Genomic DNA, 21,902 nt, shown 5'->3' with positions numbered 1-21,902 from the left:
GGGATGGATCGTGACTATGGCCATGGATCCTGTGGGGGTCAAAGATCCATGGACTCCTACCTAAACCAGTCATATGGCATGGACAGTCACAGTGGTGGTGGTGGGGGTAGCAGGTAAATTGCTTCATCACTTGGCCAAATAATTAGATGACTGTAAGATTCTGGATATTCTAATTTCCTATTCCTTAGGCATGTGGCGCTACTTGAACTTTGCTATTTAGAATCACCTTAAATGATGAAAGGTGTTAATGGTTCTAAAAATTATCTCAGCATCACTGGCAGACATTAGGAAAATCTCAGGAAAACCTTTATCATTTCATTATAATAGAGTAAGATTTTCTGTCTTTAGCAGTGAGCATTTTTTTTCTTCTTTTACTTTTAACTGCTTATCAATCAGAATGTCCTGAACAAATGATATAAAAATGTTATTGGAAATATTATTTGTGAAGCATTTTCTTATGAATTTCCAAAAATCTTTACTACGGTGGGGTACTCTATAAAGCAGCAAAGCAGTCTTTGACTAGAATGGGTTTAACTGAACCAGTCTAGCAACATTCAGTTTCTAAGAAACATTTAAAATAGTTATTCTTTTAATTTTAAAGTAAGTTACAAGAGCATATTGTAATAATAAAAGTGTTCTTTAAATCATGTCTAGATTATTTATTGGCAGGTACTGCTTATACCAGAAACACTTGTGCTCTAGACTAGGAACATTATATTAAAGCCATGAGTATGATACCTTTTCTTATTTTAATGCAGTAGAATTTAGGTTGTACTTATGTTTCACTGTCAATGCTGTGTAAAGCTTAAACCTAGTTGAACTCCTACAGGCTTTAGGGTTGACCACATTTCAGGTCAAGGGGGGTCTACTTTTTGAGGCACAAAGATTCCTACTGGATATAAGTAAAACTAGTTAGGAAACATTTGAAAGTATTGTCCTTCTTCATAAATTGAAGGATCTGGATTCCTTAAGGATGGACTGAATGATGCTTACTTTTCTTTTTTCTGCTTCAAGTGTGCCATTATGGTTTATAGTAGAGAAAAATCAAGAAAATAGTTACAACAATTTTGCTTACGTGATAGATGTTTTGAAAAATGTAGTTGAAAAGAGGAATAATTTTTATATGGTTACTAGGATTCAGAAGTAAATAGTACCTTCTATTTAGTGATCTGTAAATAATTGAAGTAATGTAACACATTTAAATGTTTTACCATATCTCTTCCTGCCCTATTACATTGTAAATGTAATGTGCGTAAACTATGTAGATGTTATCATTTATCTCGTGTAATTGTGGGCCTTTATAAAACTATGTTGTAAGATAAGCGACTTCTGTAATCCATGCTTTGGTGAGAAGTAAGATGATTTGTTTCTTCTGTTGACTCTATTAAAACCTTGAGGAGACTGTACACTCCCTTTTTTAGAGTAGCTTTATGTGATAATTTTATGTGATACTAGGGAATAATTTTTTGATAATAGGGAATAATTTTTCAAATAATTGAAGACCTTATAAAATGTATTCTTTCTAATCTGCCTTGAAAATTCATATGCAGAGGGTATATGTTGGTGGTCTTTTACTTTTATGTTCTATTTTATGTGCTTATCCTTCTAGATTTGTTAGATTTATTAGTCTACAAGTAAAAAGTGACTGAGGATTGATTATTGACCTTAACCAAAGTTTGGCAGGTTGCCAAACTTCATAACCAGATAACTCTCCCAATTTTGACTGCTGTAGACACAATGAAGCAGTTTTGTCATATAGATTATTGGGGGTGCAAATGGATCTCTTCTGTGTCACAAGTAGCCTACATCTGTGTAGTCTTCAATTTGTGTCCCCATTGAAAGCCAAAATGTTGTAAATATTTTGTATTTTCCAGTATTAGGGATGGATTCAAAGAAAGTTTGAGTAGTTTGTGAACTTTAACAAATGACTTTTCCCAAGACTAGGGCTGGGCTTAAATAATGACAGACAAATCTTTTCTTTCTAATAAAATAGAAAGCTGCCAAAAAGCAGATTTTTAAGCTAAGGTTTACTTAACTCAATTCATATTTAAACACTGACTCAGATAGCTTTCTATCTGGTCTCATGTTGAACTGCCCAGCCCTAATCAGGTGTGAACAAAAGTAGAACTGTGCAAACCAGTATGGTATAAATGAATTTTAGTTGATAAATGTCATCTGATAATTTGTCTTTTGAATTGTCTAACATTAGTAAGCTTACTTTTGTTTTTTCCCTCACTGTGCAACTCTTCCAGGTTTGGACCTTATGAGTCTTACGACTCCAGGTCTTCTCTGGGTGGGCGAGATCTGTACAGATCTGGCTATGGTTTTAATGAACCCGAACAAAGCCGCTTCGGAGGTAGTTATGGTGGTCGATTTGAGAGCTCCTACCGGAATAGCCTTGACTCTTTCGGAGGTAGAAACCAGGGCGGGTCTAGCTGGGAAGCACCTTACTCCCGTTCAAAATTGAGGCCTGGGTTTATGGAGGACAGAGGAAGAGAGAATTACTCTTCCTACAGCAGTTTTTCTTCACCCCATATGAAGCCTGCACCTGTAGGCTCTCGGGGGAGAGGAACGCCTGCTTATCCTGAAAGTACGTTTGGAAGCAGAAACTATGATGCTTTTGGAGGACCATCAACAGGCAGAGGCCGAGGCCGAGGAGTAAGTACAACAGAATCTTTTCAGATTCTTTTCACTAGTCACTCTTTTAAACCCTTTCAAGACCATGGTTTTCAACTAGAATAAACACTGTTCATCCCAGTGTATTTTGAAGAAAAGCTGAGTCCTAAGCATAATTTTTAGGTTGCCTATAAAAGTTTTTCCACCTCAGAAAATACGTGGCAGTGTGAGATGACTGTTCATAAAGTTTTGCCAAATCTCCCTTTATTAAAAAGGTGAGGATATTAGGTTTGGTCTAAAAGGGGTTAAAAGGAGTTGCATTTTTCCTTGTAAACACTAGCAATTTTGCTAGTGGGACAGTTCTTGGATTATGTAAAGGTAATGAACCCTTCTGGAGTTTTTGAGTAGGTTAAAGGTGCAATGTATGATAAAATGTGTATACTTTGCTGCTAAACTCTAGCACGTAGAATTTCTTCAAAGCTTCATATTTCACATTAAACACAAGAAACTAAAAATCGGTGATAGTTGAGGGTAGCTTAGCCATGTTTACATGGTGAAGAAGTTGATATGTATAATAGGTTGTAGATGATTCGTGGTCAGTATAATTTTGCTAACTTACTCTCTTACAGTATGTCCTATTGCTGGGTGTTCTGTTTTACCTGTGTCACTAGTTTTACTATTGAGAAATAATTTCCTCCCTGTATAAACATGTCTACGGCTTCTTCCTAGGAAGTAATATTTTGTAAATTACTGCTTAAATGAGTAAATATACTAGTCTTCAAGTATTTAATTTCAGGATATATAGTATAAAGATTATGCCTTACATTCTCAGGTAACTTGACTGACATGAAATTTTACCTAGTAAGGGTATGTAGATTGTGGAGTTACTATGCACTTTGATCCTATAAAGAATATTGTATTTTTGCTATAACATGAGGAGTGTTTTATTTTTTTTAAGTCAGTTGCTCTTAATATTCTGTTTGCAGAGAAAAGTACTTCTGATAAAAAATGCTGTAGGGCACATATTTTTAACTGCTCACTAGCCTTTGGTACATCAGTGTAGTTTGTCATACTTGTGTAGAAATTTTGCATTTATAACAGTTACTCTTTACCTATGTAAAATGCATTGCACCTTTAATGGATAATTGATGAAGATTTTTCTGATGTGACTATGTAAATTACCTGGAAACACTAATTTATTCAAGTCTACTAGGTTAGATAGGTATTCCTAAGCATAATATACAAATGTAAGCAACTGATATGTTGCTATTCTACCATGCTTCATGATTGTAGATTAATTGAAAATAGTTGGGATAATAGGCTTTGGGTTTTGAAATTGAAAATCTATTCCAGTTGGAAAATTTGGAAAACTCTTAACGTTTTCCATTAGGCAAATGATTTTTTTCTCAATGAGACTTCAAATATCAATTTTGTTTTCATGATAGAAAAACAGGTATTCCTGTTCTTTGTTTCCACCATTCTAGTCGGAATGGACTTTTCTTTCTTTCTTCCTGTTAATGACATAGATGAACCAATAGGGCTTTCTTTTTTAATCTTCACTTGTACAATTCCCATTGGATCCTTCTCTTCAGATTACTCCTCAATCTTTATCTTCTAAAAGTAGGGTTAGTAGAGTAAATTTCTATGAACATGTGGCCTTTTGGTGTAGTGGATTTTGTTAACGACAGGAGAAGAGGAAGGGACACAAAGAGTCGTTTGGTTGCATGACTCTTCGTCTGTAAACTTTTGCTTCTTGGGCTTCTGGGTCAGAATATGTTTCTCTAGGTAAGAATGTGAATGGAACGTCAGATGCAATTCTTTATCTGAAGTGTGTCTTGGAAGTTGATGCATGGTTATGCTTTAACTCTCCTATTTCATACTAATGTTCCATCTCGCCTTCTCATCCCTTTTTCAACAGGGAGAAATCCTAAATCATTTCTGGATCTTTTTTTACTTCAAACTTCAAATATGGTCTTCTTTGTGTATCTTAGTTTTAAGCCAGGTTTTAGTAAAATAAAGATTTCTTTTAAGGTCTTTTCATGGGAAAACATCGATTAGGAACTCTGAAGAGGAGTTGTCAGAGAGTTGTACAAGTGGTAATATTCTGACAGGCACATATGTTGTTTATGATCTCAAGTAATTTTGAATTGTAAGAATCAAAAAACAGGAAATATTCATATTTGTTCTTCTGGAAATAAAAATACTAATTCAATGGATTTGAGCTCATGTAATAATTTACAAAGTTTTTCAATGTATTTATTCAGAGTGGACTTGTAAAATTTAGTTACATTCTGAGGAATTTTCAGGTGAAAAATTTTAGATAGGTAACATAAATTATATATGAATTCATACGTTATCATTGGATATTGTGCTAATATTTCTTGATTTCACAAATTTGCAGCATATGAGTGATTTTGGAAGCATTCATAGACCTGGAATTGTTGTTGACTATCAAAACAAACCCACCAATGTGACAGTTACTGCTGCAAGAGGAATAAAGAGAAAAATGATGCAACCATTTAATAAGCCTGGTGGAAGCTTTATCAAGAAACCCAAGCTAGCAAAACCTGTGGAGAAGATGAGCCTCAGCAAATCACCCAGTAAGTAAGAAAACATAACCTTGCTATGGTTCAAGGTACTTTTTATTTTTTTTAACTCAGTGCATTTAGATAATTTTTCACGTTTATATAGAGAAACAGTATAATAATTACAGTTGTAGAAATCAGATCTGCAGATGCCCTAATCAGTCATGGATATCAAAATTACCAAAAGCTACCTTTTAAATTCACATGCCCTGGTTCACCCCTCTTCGCTACATCTTGATTTAGGGTGGAGCCAGAATGTCTATATTTTTAAAAAGACCTCACACATGATTTTGATTCAGACTCCTTTCTTGGGTGTTATATTTATTGTTGGATATATTATTGAAGAAGTGGTATGTTACATTACATAGAATCCCCTTCATGAGGTCAAAGGCAAGAAATTTTTCATGGTCCTTGGTACCAGAAAAAGCTGTGCATTCTTCTAGAAAATTAATTTTTTTTTTATCTTCTGGACATGATTATTCTTAGAGATAATCATATTTCCATTTTTACAGTGTTAAAAATTGAGAGCCAGTCTGAAAATGAAATTAAGAAAACAATTTAATTCATTTAGCATCAAGAAGAATTGAATACTCAGAAATAAATTTAACAAAAGAAGTGCAGGGCTTCCCTGGTGGTGCAGTGGTTAAGAATCCGCCTGCCAATGCAGGGGACACGGGTTCGAGCCCTGGTCCAGGAAGATCACACATGCCGTGGAGTAACTAAGCCCGTACGCCACAACTACTGAACCTGCACTCCAGAGCCCGCGAGCCACGACTACTGAGCCCGCATGCCACAACTACTGAAGCCTGCGCACCTAGAGCCTGTGCGCCACAGCAAGAGAAGCCACCACAATGAGAAGCCCGCACGCTGCAATGAAGAGTAGCCCCCTCTCGCTGCAACTAGAGAAAGCCCATGTGCAGCAATGAAGACCCGACACAACCAAAAATAAATAAATAAAATAAATAAATTTTAAAAAACTGCAAAACTTATACTTTGACAACTATAAAACATTGTTGAAAGAAATTAAGGATCTAAATAAATGGAATACTAAATAAATGTTCATAGATCAGAAGACTTAACATTATTAAGATCGTAATACTCTCCAAACTGATCTACTGATTCAACCCAATCCCTATCAGAATGCCACCTAACTTCTTTGCAAAAATTGACAAGTTGATTCTAAAATTCATAGGGAATTGCAAGGGACCTAAAATAGCCAAAACAATCCTAAAAAATGAAGAACAAAATAGAAAGACTCATTACTTCATGATTTTAAAACTTACTACAAAGCCACAGTAATCAAGACAGAGTGGTACTGGCACAAGGCCAGACATAGATCAGTGGAAGAGAATTGAGAGTCCAGAAATAAACTCACAAATCTATGGTCAAATTTATTTTAGCAAAAATGCTAAAATTATTCAATGAGGAGAGAATAGTCTTTTCAACAAATGGTGCTGGAACCAACTGGATTGCCACATGCACAAGCTAAAATGCAACACCTAAATGCAAGGACTGAAACTATAAAACTCAGAAGAAAACAGGGGTAAGTCTTCATGGCTTTGGATTTGGCAAGGAATTCTTAGATATGACACTAAAAGAATGAGCAACCAAATAAAAAATAGGTAAATTGGACTTTATCAAAATTAAAAACTTCTGTGCTTCAAAGGACACCATCAAGAGAGTGAAAAGACAGCCCAGAGTAGGAGAAAATATTTGCAAATTACATATCTGATAAGGGACTTGGTGTCTAGAATATATAGAATTTTTAAACTCAATAAAAAGACAAATAGCCCAATTGAAAAAAGTGAGCAGAGCATCTGAACAGACATTTTCCCCAAAAAGATATACAGATAGCCAATACGCACATGAAAAAGTGCCCAAATTTAAATCAGGACCACGATGAGATACCACTTCATACTTACCTGGATGGCTAGAATCAAAAAGGTAATAACAAGTCTTAGCGAGGATGTGGAGAAATCAGAACCTTCTTATACCACTGGTGGGAATGTAAAATGGTCCAGGCACTTTGGAAAACAGTTCCTCAAATGGTTAAACAAATTACCATATGATCCAGCAGTTCCACTCCCAGGTATATACCAAGAAAAATGAAAACATATGTCTGCACAGAAATTTGTGTACGGATACATATAACATCGTTGTTCATAGTAGCCAAAAGGTAGAAACGACCCAAATGCTCATCAGTGGATAAATGGATAAACAAAATGTGGTATGTCCATACAGAATAGAATGGTAGAATAGTTTCCAGCCATAAAAATGGAGTGAAGTACTGATACATGCTACAACTTGGATGAACTTTGAAAAGATTAATGAAGTGAAAGAAGCCAGTCACAAAAGTCCACATAATATGATTCTTTTCATTTGAAAGTGTAGAATACAGAAGTCTATAGGGATAGAAAGTAGATTAGTGGTTGCTTTGGGCTCTGGGGTGTGTAGGGAGTAATACCAGGGTACCAGATTTCTTTGTAAGGTGATGAAAATGTTCTAGAATTGATTATGGTAATGTTTGCACATACCTGTGAATGTTCTAAAAAACATTGGATTACATACTTTAAATGGGTGGATCGTATGGTTTATTTTATACTGAATTATATCTCAATAAATCTTAAAAAAAAAAAGTTCAGAGCCAGATTACTCTGTTTCTTTTCTCCGTCATTGTATTTTACTTAACTTTGTAATGTATCTCTAAATGAAATCAAGTACATTTGACCAAATTAGATTGTCAAGAGGATACATAAATAAAAGGTAAGGAAATGTCTTTCTCAGCATTCTTTGTGAAAACATAATAACAAAATAATATACAACAAATACTTTGCCTGTTTTTGACTGTACACTGAATTATTTTTTGCTTTTTGTATTTATTTTACTTTTGCCTTGATGACTGAAAAGCATTTTATCTTTCCAAGTTAGGTGATACTGCAAGGGGGCAAAAATTACTCTCTTCTTTAGAATTAATATTTGATTGCCTAATCTTGTTGGGACTGGAGGAGGTTAAGATCATTGTAATGAATGAATATTCCAAGTTTTTCTAGTCCAGTTTTTCAGATTTTTTACATCCAGTTTTAAAAATAAGATATATATGTATATTTTAACGTCTTTATTGGTGTATAATTAATTGCTTTACAATGATGTGTTAGTTTCTTCTTTATAACAAAGTGAATCAGTTATACATATACATATGTTCCCATATCTCTTCCCTCTTGTGTCTGCCTCCCTCCCACCCTCCCTGTCTCACCCCTCTAGGTGGTCACAAAGCACCGAGCTGATCTCCTTGTGCTATGCGGCTGCTTCCCACTAGCTAGCTATTTTACGTTTGGTAGTGTATATATGTCCATGCCACTCTCTCCCTTTGTCACAGCTTACCCTTCCCCCTCCCCATATCCTCAAGTCCATTCTCTAGTAGGTCTGTGTCTTTTTTCCCGTCTTGCCCCTAGGTTCTTCATGAACTTTTTTCTTTTTTCTTAGATTCCATATATATGTGTTAGCATACGGTATTTGTTTTTCTCTTTCTGACTTACTTCACTCTCTATGACAGACTCTAGGTCCATCCACCTCACTACAGATAACTCAATTTCATTTCCTTTTATGGCTGAGTAATATTCCATTGTATGTGTGTGCCACATCTTCTTTATCCATTCATCTGCTGATGGACACTTAGGTTGTTTCCATCTCCGGGCTATTGTAAATAGAGCTGCAATGAACATTTTGGTACATGACTCTTTTTGAATGATGGTTTTCTTAGGGTATATGCCCAGTAGTGGGATTGCTGGGTTGTATGGTAGTTATATTTTTAGTTTTTTAAGGAACCTCCATACTGTTCTCCATAGTGGCTGTACCAATTTACATTCCCACCAACAGTGCAAGAGGGTTCCCTTTTCTCCACACCCTCTCCAGCATTTATTGTTTGTAGATTTTTTTGATGATGGCCATTCTGACTTGTGTGAGGTGATGCCTCATTGTAGTTTTGATTTGCATTTCTCTAATGATTAATGATGTTGAGCATCCTTTCATGTGTTTGATGGCAGTGTGTATATCTTCTTTGGAGAAATGTCTGTTTAGGTCTTCTGCCCATTTTTGGATTGGGTTGTTTGTTTTTTTGATATTGAGCTGCATGAGCTGCTTGTAAATTTTGGAGATTAATCTTTTGTCAGTTGCTTCATTTGCAGATATTTTCTCCCATTCTGAGGGTTGTCTTTTCGTCTTGTTTATAGTTTCCTTTGCTGGGCAAAAGCTTTGAAGTTTCATTAGGTCCCATTTGTTTATTTTTGTTTTTATTTCCATTTCTCAAGGAGGTGGGTCAGAAAGGATCTTGCTGTGATTTATGTCATAGAGTGTTCTGCCTATGTTTTCCTCTGAGAGTTTGATAGTGTCTTTTTTAATCTAATTACAACATTACAGACATTTTAATGTATCATATTTGAAAAAATAATTGATATTGCAAATGTTGGATTTTTTTCCTTAAAATTATAAGTTATAATACAAGACTCAGGAACGGTTTAAATACTATTCTTAAACCTACTTTCCTGCCATGCTTTGCGTGGGACATCTGTATTATTTAGTAAAAAATAGCAATATTCTGGAATTCAGGAAACCTGCTAATAGGTAGAGTGTGTGTTAGTAAGGATAACTTTTATACTGTGTTAGTTGATAGATTGCTATTTACTGAATTGTGTACTCTAAATCTTTCTAGACTAGGCAATTCAGTTGATCGTCTTGGGATAGATTTCAAAGATATATTTTGCAGGTATAGTTAAATAAATATTGCAAAGTTTGAATCAGAAACTGATTTGCCACTAAAGCAGCTATATGTGACCCAACTTTTTTTTTCTTTTTAGCAAAACTTGAGAGAGCAGTGTAGTATAACTAACAATGAAGCCAAAATCCTGTAGTCAAATCAGGCTTTCACTGTTAGGCATGAGGTGGGCATTCTGAAAGATGTCTGCTGAATATTTAGGAATAAGAAGTCTTGCTACACTGTAGTATATAGACTATATGATTTGTTGAAAAGAAGTAGGAAAGGAACCGTATTCAGTCATTTGGATAGAGGTACAACATATATCGTAGTTTTAGCACATGAAGGGAAATGGAACTGCTTCTAGTTTAAGGTCATGTACAAGTGGATTTTATACAGAGTGAGGATTTGAGGGGAACTGAAGGAGGATATTGAAAATGGTTAATAAAATAATAATGTACATTTAAGCTCTTATAAAATTATGAAAAATTGGGCTTCCCTGGTGGCGCAGTGGTTGAGAGTCCGTCTGCCGATGCAGGGGACGTGGGTTCGTGCCCCGGTCCAGGAAGATCCCACATGCCGCGGAGCGGCTGGGCCCGTGAGCCATGGCCGCTGCGTCCGGAACCTGTACTCCGCAACGGGAGAGGCCACAACAGTGAGAGGCCCGCGTACTACAAAAAAAAAAAAAAAAGATGAAAAATAATCTAGATATTGAATTTTAAGGTATTTTATATAGTTTTGAAACATCCCACTGTATGCATAGCAAGTACTTAATATTTGTTCACTGTTAAGTTTATGAAATCCCCAGATGTTCATGATTTTGTATTAGATATTTTTCCAAAGGTAATCCAAAAGGATAAACAATGTATAAAAGGAAAAGTTTGAGCGCAGATGAGGTTTTTTTTTTTTGTAAGTCTAAAGTTAATTGTATCATAAGAAAGAACCTTTTTCTTTTAATACAATGAGATACCACTTCACACCATGTGAAGTCGATGGTCTTAAAAATGACAAAAGGAGGGCTTCCCTGGTGGCGCAGTGATTGAGAGTCTGCCTGCCGATGCAGGGGACACGGGTTCGTGCCCCGGTCTGGGAAGATCCCACATGCCACGGAGCGGCTAGGCCTGTGAGCCATGGCCGCTGAGCCTGCACGTCCGGAGCCTGTGCTCTGCAACGGGAGAGGCCACAGCAGTGAGAGGCCCGTGTACCGCAAAAAAAATATAAAAAAAGGAAAATAACAAGTATTGATGAGGATGTGGAGAAATTAGAACCCTCATACAGTACTGGTGGGAATGTAAAGTGGTGCAGCTGCTGTGGGGAACAGTTTGATGGTTCCTCAAATGATTAAACGTAGACTTACCATATGAACCAACAATTCCACTCCTAGATACATACTTCAAAGAATTGAAAAGAAGTATTCAAACAAAAACTTGTATATAAATGTTCATAGCAGCATCATTCACAAGTGTTAAAAGGTGGAAACAATCCAAATGTTCATCAGCAGATGAATGGATGAAAAAAATGTGGTGTATTCACACAATGGAATATTATTCAGCCATAAAAAGGAAGGAGGTACTGATACATGGTACAACACATGGGTGAACCTTGAAAACATTATGCTAAATAAAAGAAGCCGGACAAAAAAATGCCACGTATTGTATCCTTTGTTTATATAAAATATCCAGAATAGGAAAATCTGTAGAGACAGAAAGCAGATTGGTAGTTTTACCAGGTGCTTTAGTGACTGCTTAATAGGTATGGGGTTTCTCTTTGGAATGACTAAAAAGTTCTAGAATTAAATAGTGGTGATGGTTGCACAACATTGTGATGCACTTAAAGCCACTAAATGGTACACTTTGAAATGGTTAAAATAGTGCATTTTGTACTGTGTATTCGCATTAAGGCATGTTTTGAGAAAAAGAGGAAGAATCTGCTTTTGTTTTAGAGTTTATACATTTTAAGAAAGTTTGGGAGAGCTGCTATAATAAATGAGTTTTTGTATCCAAGGCTCTCTTTCTAGTGCTCATTGTTTTTCCACATTCATGCAAGGTCAGGTTATTTCCGTGTTTCCCAGAGTGTGGTATTCAAAATTATTTTAGGTGATGTGGATATTATTGCTTAAAATGAGGATAAGAAAAAATGAGCAGATCTACAGAAAAATATGTAGCAGATAATAACATAGGTGAGAAGTAAATAGGCAAAGTTCATGATGATGTTATTCACATGAATGAAGTTTCAGAAATGCTGGGTAATCTCAAATTCTGATTTTTGTGGTGAGTTCAATTTAGATAATGACCGTCAAGTAAATCTTGTATGTCTATAGTTTATGAACTGGGGACTGGAAAAGGAGAATGGAAAAATGATTTTTATTTTTAACTCTTGTCTGATCCCTTAGCAAAAACAGATCCTAAAAATGAAGAAGAAGAAAAGCGACGAATTGAGGCTCGGCGAGAGAAACAAAGGCGCAGAAGAGAAAAAAACAGTGAGAAATATGGAGATGGATACAGGTTTGTGCTTAGTAGAGTCTGAAAATTGGACTCATAAAAACACTGTTTCCGGGGTTTGGGGGTTGGAAAATTGAGTAGATGGCCAAAAGGTTCAAACTTCCAATTATAAGATAAATAAGTTCTGGGGATATATTGTACAGCATTGTGACTATTGTTAACAATACTGTGTGTATATTTGAAGTTGCTAAGAGAGTAGATCTTCAAAGTTCTCAGCACAAGAAAAAAAATATAACTAGTGAAGTGTTGGACGTTAACTAAACTCATTGTGCTCATCATTTCACAATAGATACATGTATCAAATAATTACATTGTGCATCTTAAACAATGTTATATGTCAATCTCAATAAAACTGGAAAAAAGTAAAAAAAGAAAAGATATTTTTTAAAAAGCTGTTATTGGTGTCTTAAGCTGGTGCTGTAGTTTTGTATAGTTAGCCTACGTTTGATTCCTGTCTCAAGGATATTGACATATTCGGTTTGCTACTCTCCACCTCTCCCATAGCTATTTGGTTGTCAGGGTCTAAAAGAATGCTGTATAATTGTCCTTGGGACTTTCAAGCCACTGACAATCACTCTACAGATTTTAAAACTGGAATTCCTGATTTTTTACATGCACAAGCAATAATCTATCTGGCCAAAAGAGATTGTGATATGTCATTAATTTTATGATACAGACTGATTTCCGAGATGCAATAAGGAAAAATATGTCTTAGAATCGATAAAGTATTGTGTTTAAGCAAACAAAAACAAAAACCTGTTTCCTTGAAAAGGCAGATACATCAATTCGGATGTGAAAAAATTCCTGAGAGTCAAATGAAAAGGTTTGATCAAAGATATATAGAAATGGGACTTCCCTGGTGGCACAGTGGGTAAGAATCCGCCTGCCAGTGTGGGGGACACGGGTTCGAACCCTGGTCTGGGAAGATCTCACATGGCGTGGAGCAACTAGGCCTGTGCGCCACAACTACTGAGCCTGTGCTCTAGAGCCCACGAGCCACAACTACTGAGCCCGTGTGCCACGACTACTGAGCCCGTGTGCCACGACTACTGAGCCCATGTGCCACAACTACTGAAGCCCGCACGCCTAGAGCCCTGTGCTCTGCAACAAGAGAAGCCACCACAATGAGAAGCCCACGCACCACAATGAAGAGTAGCCCCTGCTCACCGCAACTAGAGAAAGCACGCGCGCAGCAACAAAGACACAACAGAGCCAAAAAAAAAAAAAGAAGATATATAGGAATGATTTTTTGATATTTACAGTCATCACACAGTGGATTGATTCTAGGACCACCACCCCTCCTACCCGACCCCCACCCGACCCTCAAATACCAAAATCTGAGGATGCTCAAACACCTCTATGAGGGTTTTCATCTTACTAAGATAAGAAAACTAAGGCCCAGATAAGTTAAGTTGCCTGAGGTCACATAAGGGTGCTAGGAAATAAACCCAGCAGTAGATATCAGATCCTATACTCTTACCCAGGAAAATAAATATAATAGTACTGTAAGGAATTAGTTGGAAAATGGAGACTAGAGGCAAAGAAACCAATTAGGAAACTAGTGTTGTAATTCGAGGAAAAGGAAGTAACAAGAATATATGAGGTAGGAATAATTAAATGGCAGAAAAAGGGAAAATTCATTCTGGAGTGGCTCCTGAGCTTCTAAATGAGTGCATTTGTCCAGTCCAGGCTGATTAGTCATCCTGAAGTGATTTTTACAGGGCAGGACTTTTGATCATCCAAGAGCTCTAACAGACAGAATTATGGTTGTCTGATGTTCCACCTGGCTTTGTTGTCACTACTTCAGTGGTTTGGAAGCTTGAGGATGGAACAGAGTGTAAAATAAGTAGTAGAACTTCGGAACTTGATACTGCTTGAAGTTTGCTCTGGCTTTCTAACTGATCTAGACTTGAAGTGGATAGTTTAGGATTAGATTAAGTAGATTCATTGATCCATCTTTCATACCCAGAAGCTCCAGTGTGGGCCAGCGATGCCAATTGGTATAATAACAGTGTCCAGACAGGTACTTAGATACTATCTTTTTCTGACTTAAGCTAAATTTAAATCAACCATTAAATGGAAGAGAGGAAATCATTTATGCTGGGAAAATTAATTTCATTGGTATAGTCTTATGAACTCTTTCTAAGTAAATAAGGTAATATTTAAAGAAAAACTTTTTTTTTCCCTTACAGAATGGCATTCACATGTTCATTTTGTAAATTTCGAACATTTGAAGAAAAAGATATTGAACTGCATCTGGAAAGTTCTTCACACCAGGAAACATTAGATCATATTCAAAAACAAACCAAATTCGATAAAGTAGTTATGGAATTTTTGCATGTAAGTAGCTGTTTCTGAAGTGAGAAGCACTTTATCTGACATTTGAATTTCTTATATTTTCATAGTTTCCCATCTTTCTCCCATTTTATGTTTCTAAGAATTTAATTTACTATTCACTTAAAGAAAGAGTTGTTTTAAAATTAGCTCAGAAGTAGATGTGAATTCCTCTTTCATAGATTTTAGATTTGTTATTTGAGAGTACATTTTTCACAGTAGTTTCTGGCAGAGGTGTCAGGAAAAAATTCCTTTAACAGCTGTTTATTGATACAGAATCAGCTATCATCTATTAACAGTCTTCTGTGTACCTGGTGTTGTGTTGGGTACTTTTCTTCATATTTCATTTCAGCCTTATACTAACTCCTCTTTATCCTAAAAGATCATGCTCAGAGCAGTTCAGTGACTTTCAATAAATGGAAGTCTGAATTCAGAGCCAGAGCCTGGTGTTTGATTAGTGTCCTTTATATTATCAGAATGTGATCATCAGTTCAGCAGTTTTTCTTGAATACTTACGGAAGGTGCTGTTCAGGCACTGAAGACAAAGACACTCCCCTCAGTGAACTAACAATAATTGGAAATTGAACACACTCGCACTTAAACAGATGACACTATTGAGTGGAAGGCCCCAGCGTCATGGTGTAGGCAGAAGTGGCTTGGAGAAGGGGTGGATAGTTGGGGCCAGGGCTGGATCTGGACTGCTAACTGTACATACAATTAGTTTGGGCAAAAGAGATGGAGTTGTTAGAAGGTTAGAAGTACAGGGATCATTTACTCCTCTATATCCTTGCAGAATTGTGTACCTTAATTAAAATTTCTTTCTGTAATTTTGTTTAACTGGTTCCTAACTGTTATTTAGGACTTTCATATTCACCTGTCCTGAGACGATCTCTTGCCTATCAGCTGTCTTCGATCTCTCTCTCTCTATGTACCTAAAATACATCTTGAAAAGTAAATACTTTTTGTAGTTTCCTGGTACTTTATATTAGTCTTTCCAACTAAATTGTAAGCTCCTTGAGAACATTTACTAGTTCTTATATAACAGATATTGTTATCTTCCATAGGCCAAGCATGGTGCTAGGCCTATACTATGTGCTCACTGAAAACTTTTTGGATTCTTTCTATTTTGTTTTCTAGGAATGTATGGTAAATAAATTCAAGAAAACATCTATTCGTAAGCAACAGACAAATAATCAAACAGAAGTAGTCAAAATAATTGAAAAAGATGTTATGGAAGGTAAGTATTTAAACAAATTAATTTAGAAATTTACATATATATTTTACATACCTATTTCAGTGTAAATGATGCCCATTAGAGCAGGGGTCCCCAACCCCTGGGCCATGGACCAGTAGTGGTCTGTGTCCTGTTAGGAACCTGGTTGCATAGCAGGAGGTGAGCAGTGGGCAAGTGAGCAAAGTTTCATCTGTATTTACAGCCATTCCCCATTGCTTGCGTTATCGCTTGAGCTCCTCCTCTTGTTAGATCAGCAGCGGCATTAGATTCTCATAGGAGCTCGAACCCTACAGTGAACTACGCATGCGAGGGATCTAGGTTGCACGCTCCTTGTGAGAATCTAATGCTTGATGATCTGAGGGGGAGCTGAGGTGGTGATGCTAGTGCTGGGGAGCAGCTGCAAGTACCGATTATTATTAGCAGAGAGGTTTGCACAGAGACCATAATAAATCAATTGCTTACAGACATATCAAAACCCTATCAGTGAGTGACAAGCGAAAACAAGCTTAGGGCTCCCACTGTTTCTGCATTATGGTGAGTTATATAATTATTTCATTATATATTACAATGTAATAGTAATAGAAATAAAGTGCACAATAAATGTATTACATGAAACATCCCAAAACCATCCCCCCTCCACCCCGTCCATGGAAAAATTGCCTTCCACAAAACCGGTCCCTGGTGCCAACAAGGTTGGGGACCGCTGCAATAGAGTGATATAGTACATAGTCATATGTGGTAGGCCTGAGTGGGTTATCAGAAATGGAATCCTTTGATTCCTGTTCTCATGCTTGCAAATTTATCACTACCTGCCCTTACGTCTTTCACTTCATTTCCTTCATAGAGGAAAACTCAGCTTTGCCTCCACGTGGAAGATATAGTTGTCCCTAGGTTCCAAGAGAGATTGGTTTCAGGACCTGCTTCGGGTACCAAAATCTGCAGATGCTCAAGTCCCATAGTTGGCTCTCCAGTGTCCATGGATGCAGAAGCCATGGATACAGAGGGCCGCCTGTACTTCTGTATGTCCTCTGTCTCTCTTATCCCTTCTCATAAGCCCCAAAGGAGAAGAAAAAAACATAGACACTAGTTCCTCTAAAACCTGCCTTTCTGTTTAAACAACCACACTTCTTTAAGCATAGTCCACACTGGTCTCTCTTTTTTCATTCTCATTTATTACTTTACTCACAGCAGACAAGTTTCTGCTACCATTAGTCTACTGAAACTGCTATGACAGAGGTTACCAACACCAACTTCAGTATGTTCTTTTGAATCATTATCTTTCTTCTGCAACATTTTCCACTGATAACTGTATTCTTTGTGAATCTGTTTCCTCCCTTGGTTTCTGTGGTATCTCAGTGCCCTGATGTTTTCTTTATTTCCTTGTCATTTTTGTTTTGTTTTGTTTTTGTTTTTGTTTTTGTTTTGTGGTACGCGGGCCTCTCACTGTTGTGGCCTCTCCCGTTGTGGAGCACAGGCTCCGGACGCGCAGGCTCAGCGGCCATGGCTCACGGGCTCAGCTGCTCTGCGGCATGTGGGATCTTCCCGGACCGGGGCACGAACCCATGTCCCCTGCATCGGCAGGCGGACTCTCAACCACTGCGCCACCAGGGAAGCCCCCCCTTGTCATTTTTATTCTTTGTGCTTTTCCTTCTCTACTAAGCTTTTGGAAGTTGGTATTTTTCAGTATTGTCAGTCCCATTATCATCTCTCTTTATATATCTTCCTGAAGAATTAATTTACATACAGAGTTTAAATCAACATCTATATGTTGATTACTTATAGACCTATATCTTAAGCACAGGTCTCTTCTAACTCCAATCTCCTACATGCAACTGCCTACTGATATCGCTCTTTAGCAGTCTCACAAAGTGAACATATCCAAAAAATCTATCCTCCCCTTGAGCGTCCTCCACCCCCAAAAGAAAACAAAACAAAAACTTAACAAATATCTCCTCATTCATCTTGGAAAGTGGCCCCATCATCAAAACCAGAACTTTGAAGTTAATCTTAGTACTCACCTTTACTATGTCTGTAGCATTGTGTTCTGTCGGTTCTATCTTTTAAATATGTACCAAGTCTGTTTCTTTACTTCCTCTTTAAATATTGAATTTGTTCAAAGCTTTATCTGTTCTTTTGGCAGTTATAGTATCTTTCTAACCAGTTTCCTTACTTTTAGTCTTTCTTATCTTTAATTTTACTGCATGATTTTATTACTTCAGGAATTTTCAGTGGCTTCCCCATCCTCCACAGAATAAAGTTCAGATTCCTAGACATGGCACACAAAGCTGTTCATAATCTAGGCACTGCTGTTTTTCCCTGTCATCCCTTCTTTATAGACTGTGCCCCAGCCATATTGAATTACTTGTAATTCCTGGAAAGTGCCATTTTCTCTTATATCCTTCCCTTGCATAGACAGTTGTCTTTATGTATCTGACGGAGATTGGTTCTAGGACTTCCCTGCAGATAACAAAACCCATCATGCTCAAGTCCCTTATATAAAATGGGTGTAGTATTTGCATATAAACTATACATGTCCTCTTATATACTTTAAATCATCTCTGGATTACTTATGATACTTAATACAATATAAATGTTGTGTAAATAATTGTCAGCATGGAATTCTGCTTTATGGAACTTTCTGGAATTTTTTAAAAAATATTTTCTACCTTTTTTATTTTTAAATATATATATATATTTTAACATCTTTATTGAGTATTAAATATTTTCTATTTTAAAAACTCAGCCATGGGGCTTCCCTGGTGGCACAGTGGGTGAGAGTCCGCCTGCCAATGCAGGGGACACGGGTTCGTGCCCCGGTCCTGGAAGATCCCACATGCCGCGGAGCGGCTGGGCCCGTGAGCCATAGCCGCTGAGCCTGCACGTCCGGAGCCTGTGCTCCGCAACAGGAGAGGCCACAACAGTGAGAGGCCCGCATATCGCAAAAAAAAAAAAAAATTCAGCCATGGTTGGTTGAATCTGCAGATGTGCAACCAGCAGATACAGATGGTCACAGTAACTAGTACCTTAAAATGTTACTTCAAGAATGAAATATAAGAACATGGGGATCTTTTTATTGAATTGAAGCTACATGTTGTCTACTGTTTTCTTAATCGAATGACATGATAAGTTCAGTTGCCCAAAGGAAGAGCCAAGTCAATTTTTTCAACATAAAAAAATACATGGTTCTTTGAAAGTGATATAATTCCAAGGAAACTGGTGTGTTCCCAACAGTTTTTCATGTGCAGCGTTTAAAGAAAATTCCTGTGAATATACATATAACTTATTAATTTAACATATTTACTGAGGTCCTATCATGTGTCAGGCACTGTTGCTAAGAGCCAAACATACAGTGATAAGCCAGGTAGCCAAAGCTGCTACTCTCTATTGGGATGTGCAGAAATCAACAAATAAAATAGGTGTTAAAAACATATAAAGTAGCCTTCACCTGTAATACACCTCAGTCACCATTTTTAAGATCTAACATATGTTTTTGTTCCTTATGAATACAATTTTGACATATTTTTACGATCCCTACCCACCCACATTCATAAGCATGGAAATTCTTATTTTACTAGAAAATCAGCTTTTTTTATTTTATATTATATTTTTGGGGGTTGGACTTATAGACCTCAGAGCATCAGTGTATATAACATGCTTAGGAAATATAATGTAATTATACTTTATAATTTTAATCTTTTATCCATATAGTTTTCAATCTGTATATGCAGATGAATGAGATACGGCAAAAGAACTCTACCTATATACTCTGATCCTTTTTTTGGAATAAGGGGCATAAATAATCATGGAAATGAAATAGTGAAAACTTGATTTGTCAGAAGTATGTGAATCATACTTTTCTTATTAATAGTTGTATTTCTTTTGTAGGTGTTACTGCAGATGATCACATGATGAAAGTAGAGACTGTTCACTGCAGTGCTTGCAGTGTGTATATCCCTGCTTTACATAGCTCAGTTCAGCAGCACTTAAAATCTCCTGATCATATCAAAGGGAAGCAGGCAAGTTTTAATTTGTCTTAATGAAGTCATTGAATTGTTCATTAATCCCTTATTGCTGTTTAAAGGCTGTTGTTTCACACCTACCTACTTGTGTACAATCCAGTTAATCTCATGAGTGAATTACTGTAAAGGTACTTAGTGTAATATAGTGGTTAAGTGTAGTATTGTGGGCTCTGGAGCAAGACTTCTCTGAATCCTGGTTCAGTACATACATGTGTTAAGCAAGTAATAAACTTTTCTTTGTCTAAGTTTCCTTATCTATAAAATGAGGATGGATAATCTCTCTTCTCTTATGTGACTGATTAAGGATTAGGTTAATTAAAATATAAAAGGCACTTAAAGTAGTGCCTGGCACATAGTAAGTATTCAGGAAATCATAGCTGTTGAACGTTTTTTTTTGTTAACATTTTCTTAACGTGGTACAAAATGATTTTATGAGTGTGTGTTTGTGTATTTTAGAACAAAAAAGAAAGACTTGATTATAGCATACATTTTGATGACTGGGAAAAATAAATTTAAAAAGTAGGATTACCAGTTACTATGTATTGTTATGTTTTTAGTAGAATTTACTCAGAAATTCTAGGAAAAATTTACTATTTTCTTCTTGATTAGTATATTTCTGCTTCTGTGTTAGTTTTATTTAGTCAAATTTATTTCAAATAAAAATATTTACTTTGTGAGAAATTAGTTTATTTGAAAAGCAAATTTAAAAATTCAAATATTAAAGACTTAAGTTTTAAATAGAGCATTCCTGAGTCTTAAATTCATATTTTGTATTGATGTGAACCTCATTTAACTCAGATTTTTTTAGTCACTTTGAGCACGTACAATCTTTTTTTAAATCTTTGTCCTTTCTCTTTTTTGATATTCCCTTGACACGTTTTTGGCAATTAGACATTCCATTTTATTACCTTTCCTCCTTTGTATAATACATTCTTGTACTATTTACAGCCCAGAGAAAGACTCTAGCAGTATGAAAAATTAGTCTTTCTTTTTTTGATAGCATGAAAATGAATAGTTGGAGTAGCTGGGGCTGGGGGAGTTGGATGTAGAGTGAAAAGGAGAGAAAGCAACTGTTTAGTAGACCCGGACTTAGAGTGTTTGGTGACTAAGTGTTTTCTGCTGAGTTGATTGGCTTTTTGAATCTTCATTGTTTTAATTCATAGATGATTTAGATTGTGGTCACAGTAGCTGTTGTTGCTTTATAGCTTAATTTGCCAGAAAATAAGTCATTTAATACTAAGGATTCGAGCATGCAGTCATTTTAATTAAGGAAATATTTTTCATGACATGGCTTTCAAGTATCTCTGTGTTCTGTTTTTCATAGGCTTATAAGGAACAAATAAAAAGAGAGAGTGTCTTGACTGCTACAAGCATTTTAAATAATCCAATAGTGAAGGCGCGATATGAACGTTTTATTAAGGTAAGATTTTAGTGCAAAAACTTTAGGTTATATTGTAGTATTGTAATAGTTAAATGATGATATGGTAACTCTTTGTGATGTTTAATACAGTACAAAATGAGGAGAATTTTACTTAATATTGTACATATGGGTAAAAAAATACCTTTTTTCCTAATTATTGGGATTTATTGGGGAAGGGAGCAATAAGCCATTCCTTTCTCATCGCCTTCCTAGCTCTGGGTCATTTGAGAGATACACAAGAGTCTGATAGAAGACCCAAATGTCAGACCCAATATTATCCTTGATTTTTTAAAAAAAGAGTGACTTGGTGGATATGTCTTAGATAGTCTAGTATTTCACTCCTAGGCAGACTCACCTCCCCCCAACTTCTGTTACTGGTTCAGCTGGACAGCAACAGGGTTCTCCTAGTCTATCACATGGCATAGAACAGAGTAGAATGTACC

General features: G+C 36.3%; 2 protein-coding genes across 2 annotated transcripts in view; both read left to right on the top strand.

Annotated features, from left to right (window-relative positions):
• LOC309957736 (DBIRD complex subunit ZNF326-like) overlaps positions 1-2,304 on the top strand; it is an 11,914-nt gene extending 9,610 nt beyond the window's left edge. The window contains exon 4 of the mRNA XM_082833134.1: positions 2-2,304. Within this exon, the coding sequence (XP_082689260.1) occupies positions 2-117 (116 nt within the window). The 3' untranslated portion in view covers positions 118-2,304. The remainder of the gene's footprint in view (position 1) is intronic.
• LOC309957735 (DBIRD complex subunit ZNF326-like) lies at positions 2,169-21,902 on the top strand (the record flags this gene model as incomplete). Its single annotated transcript, XM_082833133.1, is given in 8 exon segments — positions 2,169-2,186; positions 2,188-2,658; positions 5,018-5,216; positions 12,344-12,455; positions 14,645-14,792; positions 15,924-16,023; positions 19,906-20,036; positions 21,364-21,902. Coding segments are annotated over 8 exon segments (1,287 nt in total). The 3' UTR covers positions 21,472-21,902.

The sequence above is a fragment of the Leucopleurus acutus genome (assembly GCF_964270905.1).
Source record: "Leucopleurus acutus genome assembly, chromosome: 2".
Classification (NCBI taxonomy): Eukaryota; Metazoa; Chordata; class Mammalia; order Artiodactyla; family Delphinidae; genus Leucopleurus; species Leucopleurus acutus.
The sequence above is the reverse complement of the archived record's forward strand: the minus strand, read 5'-3'. Positions and strand labels throughout refer to the sequence as shown.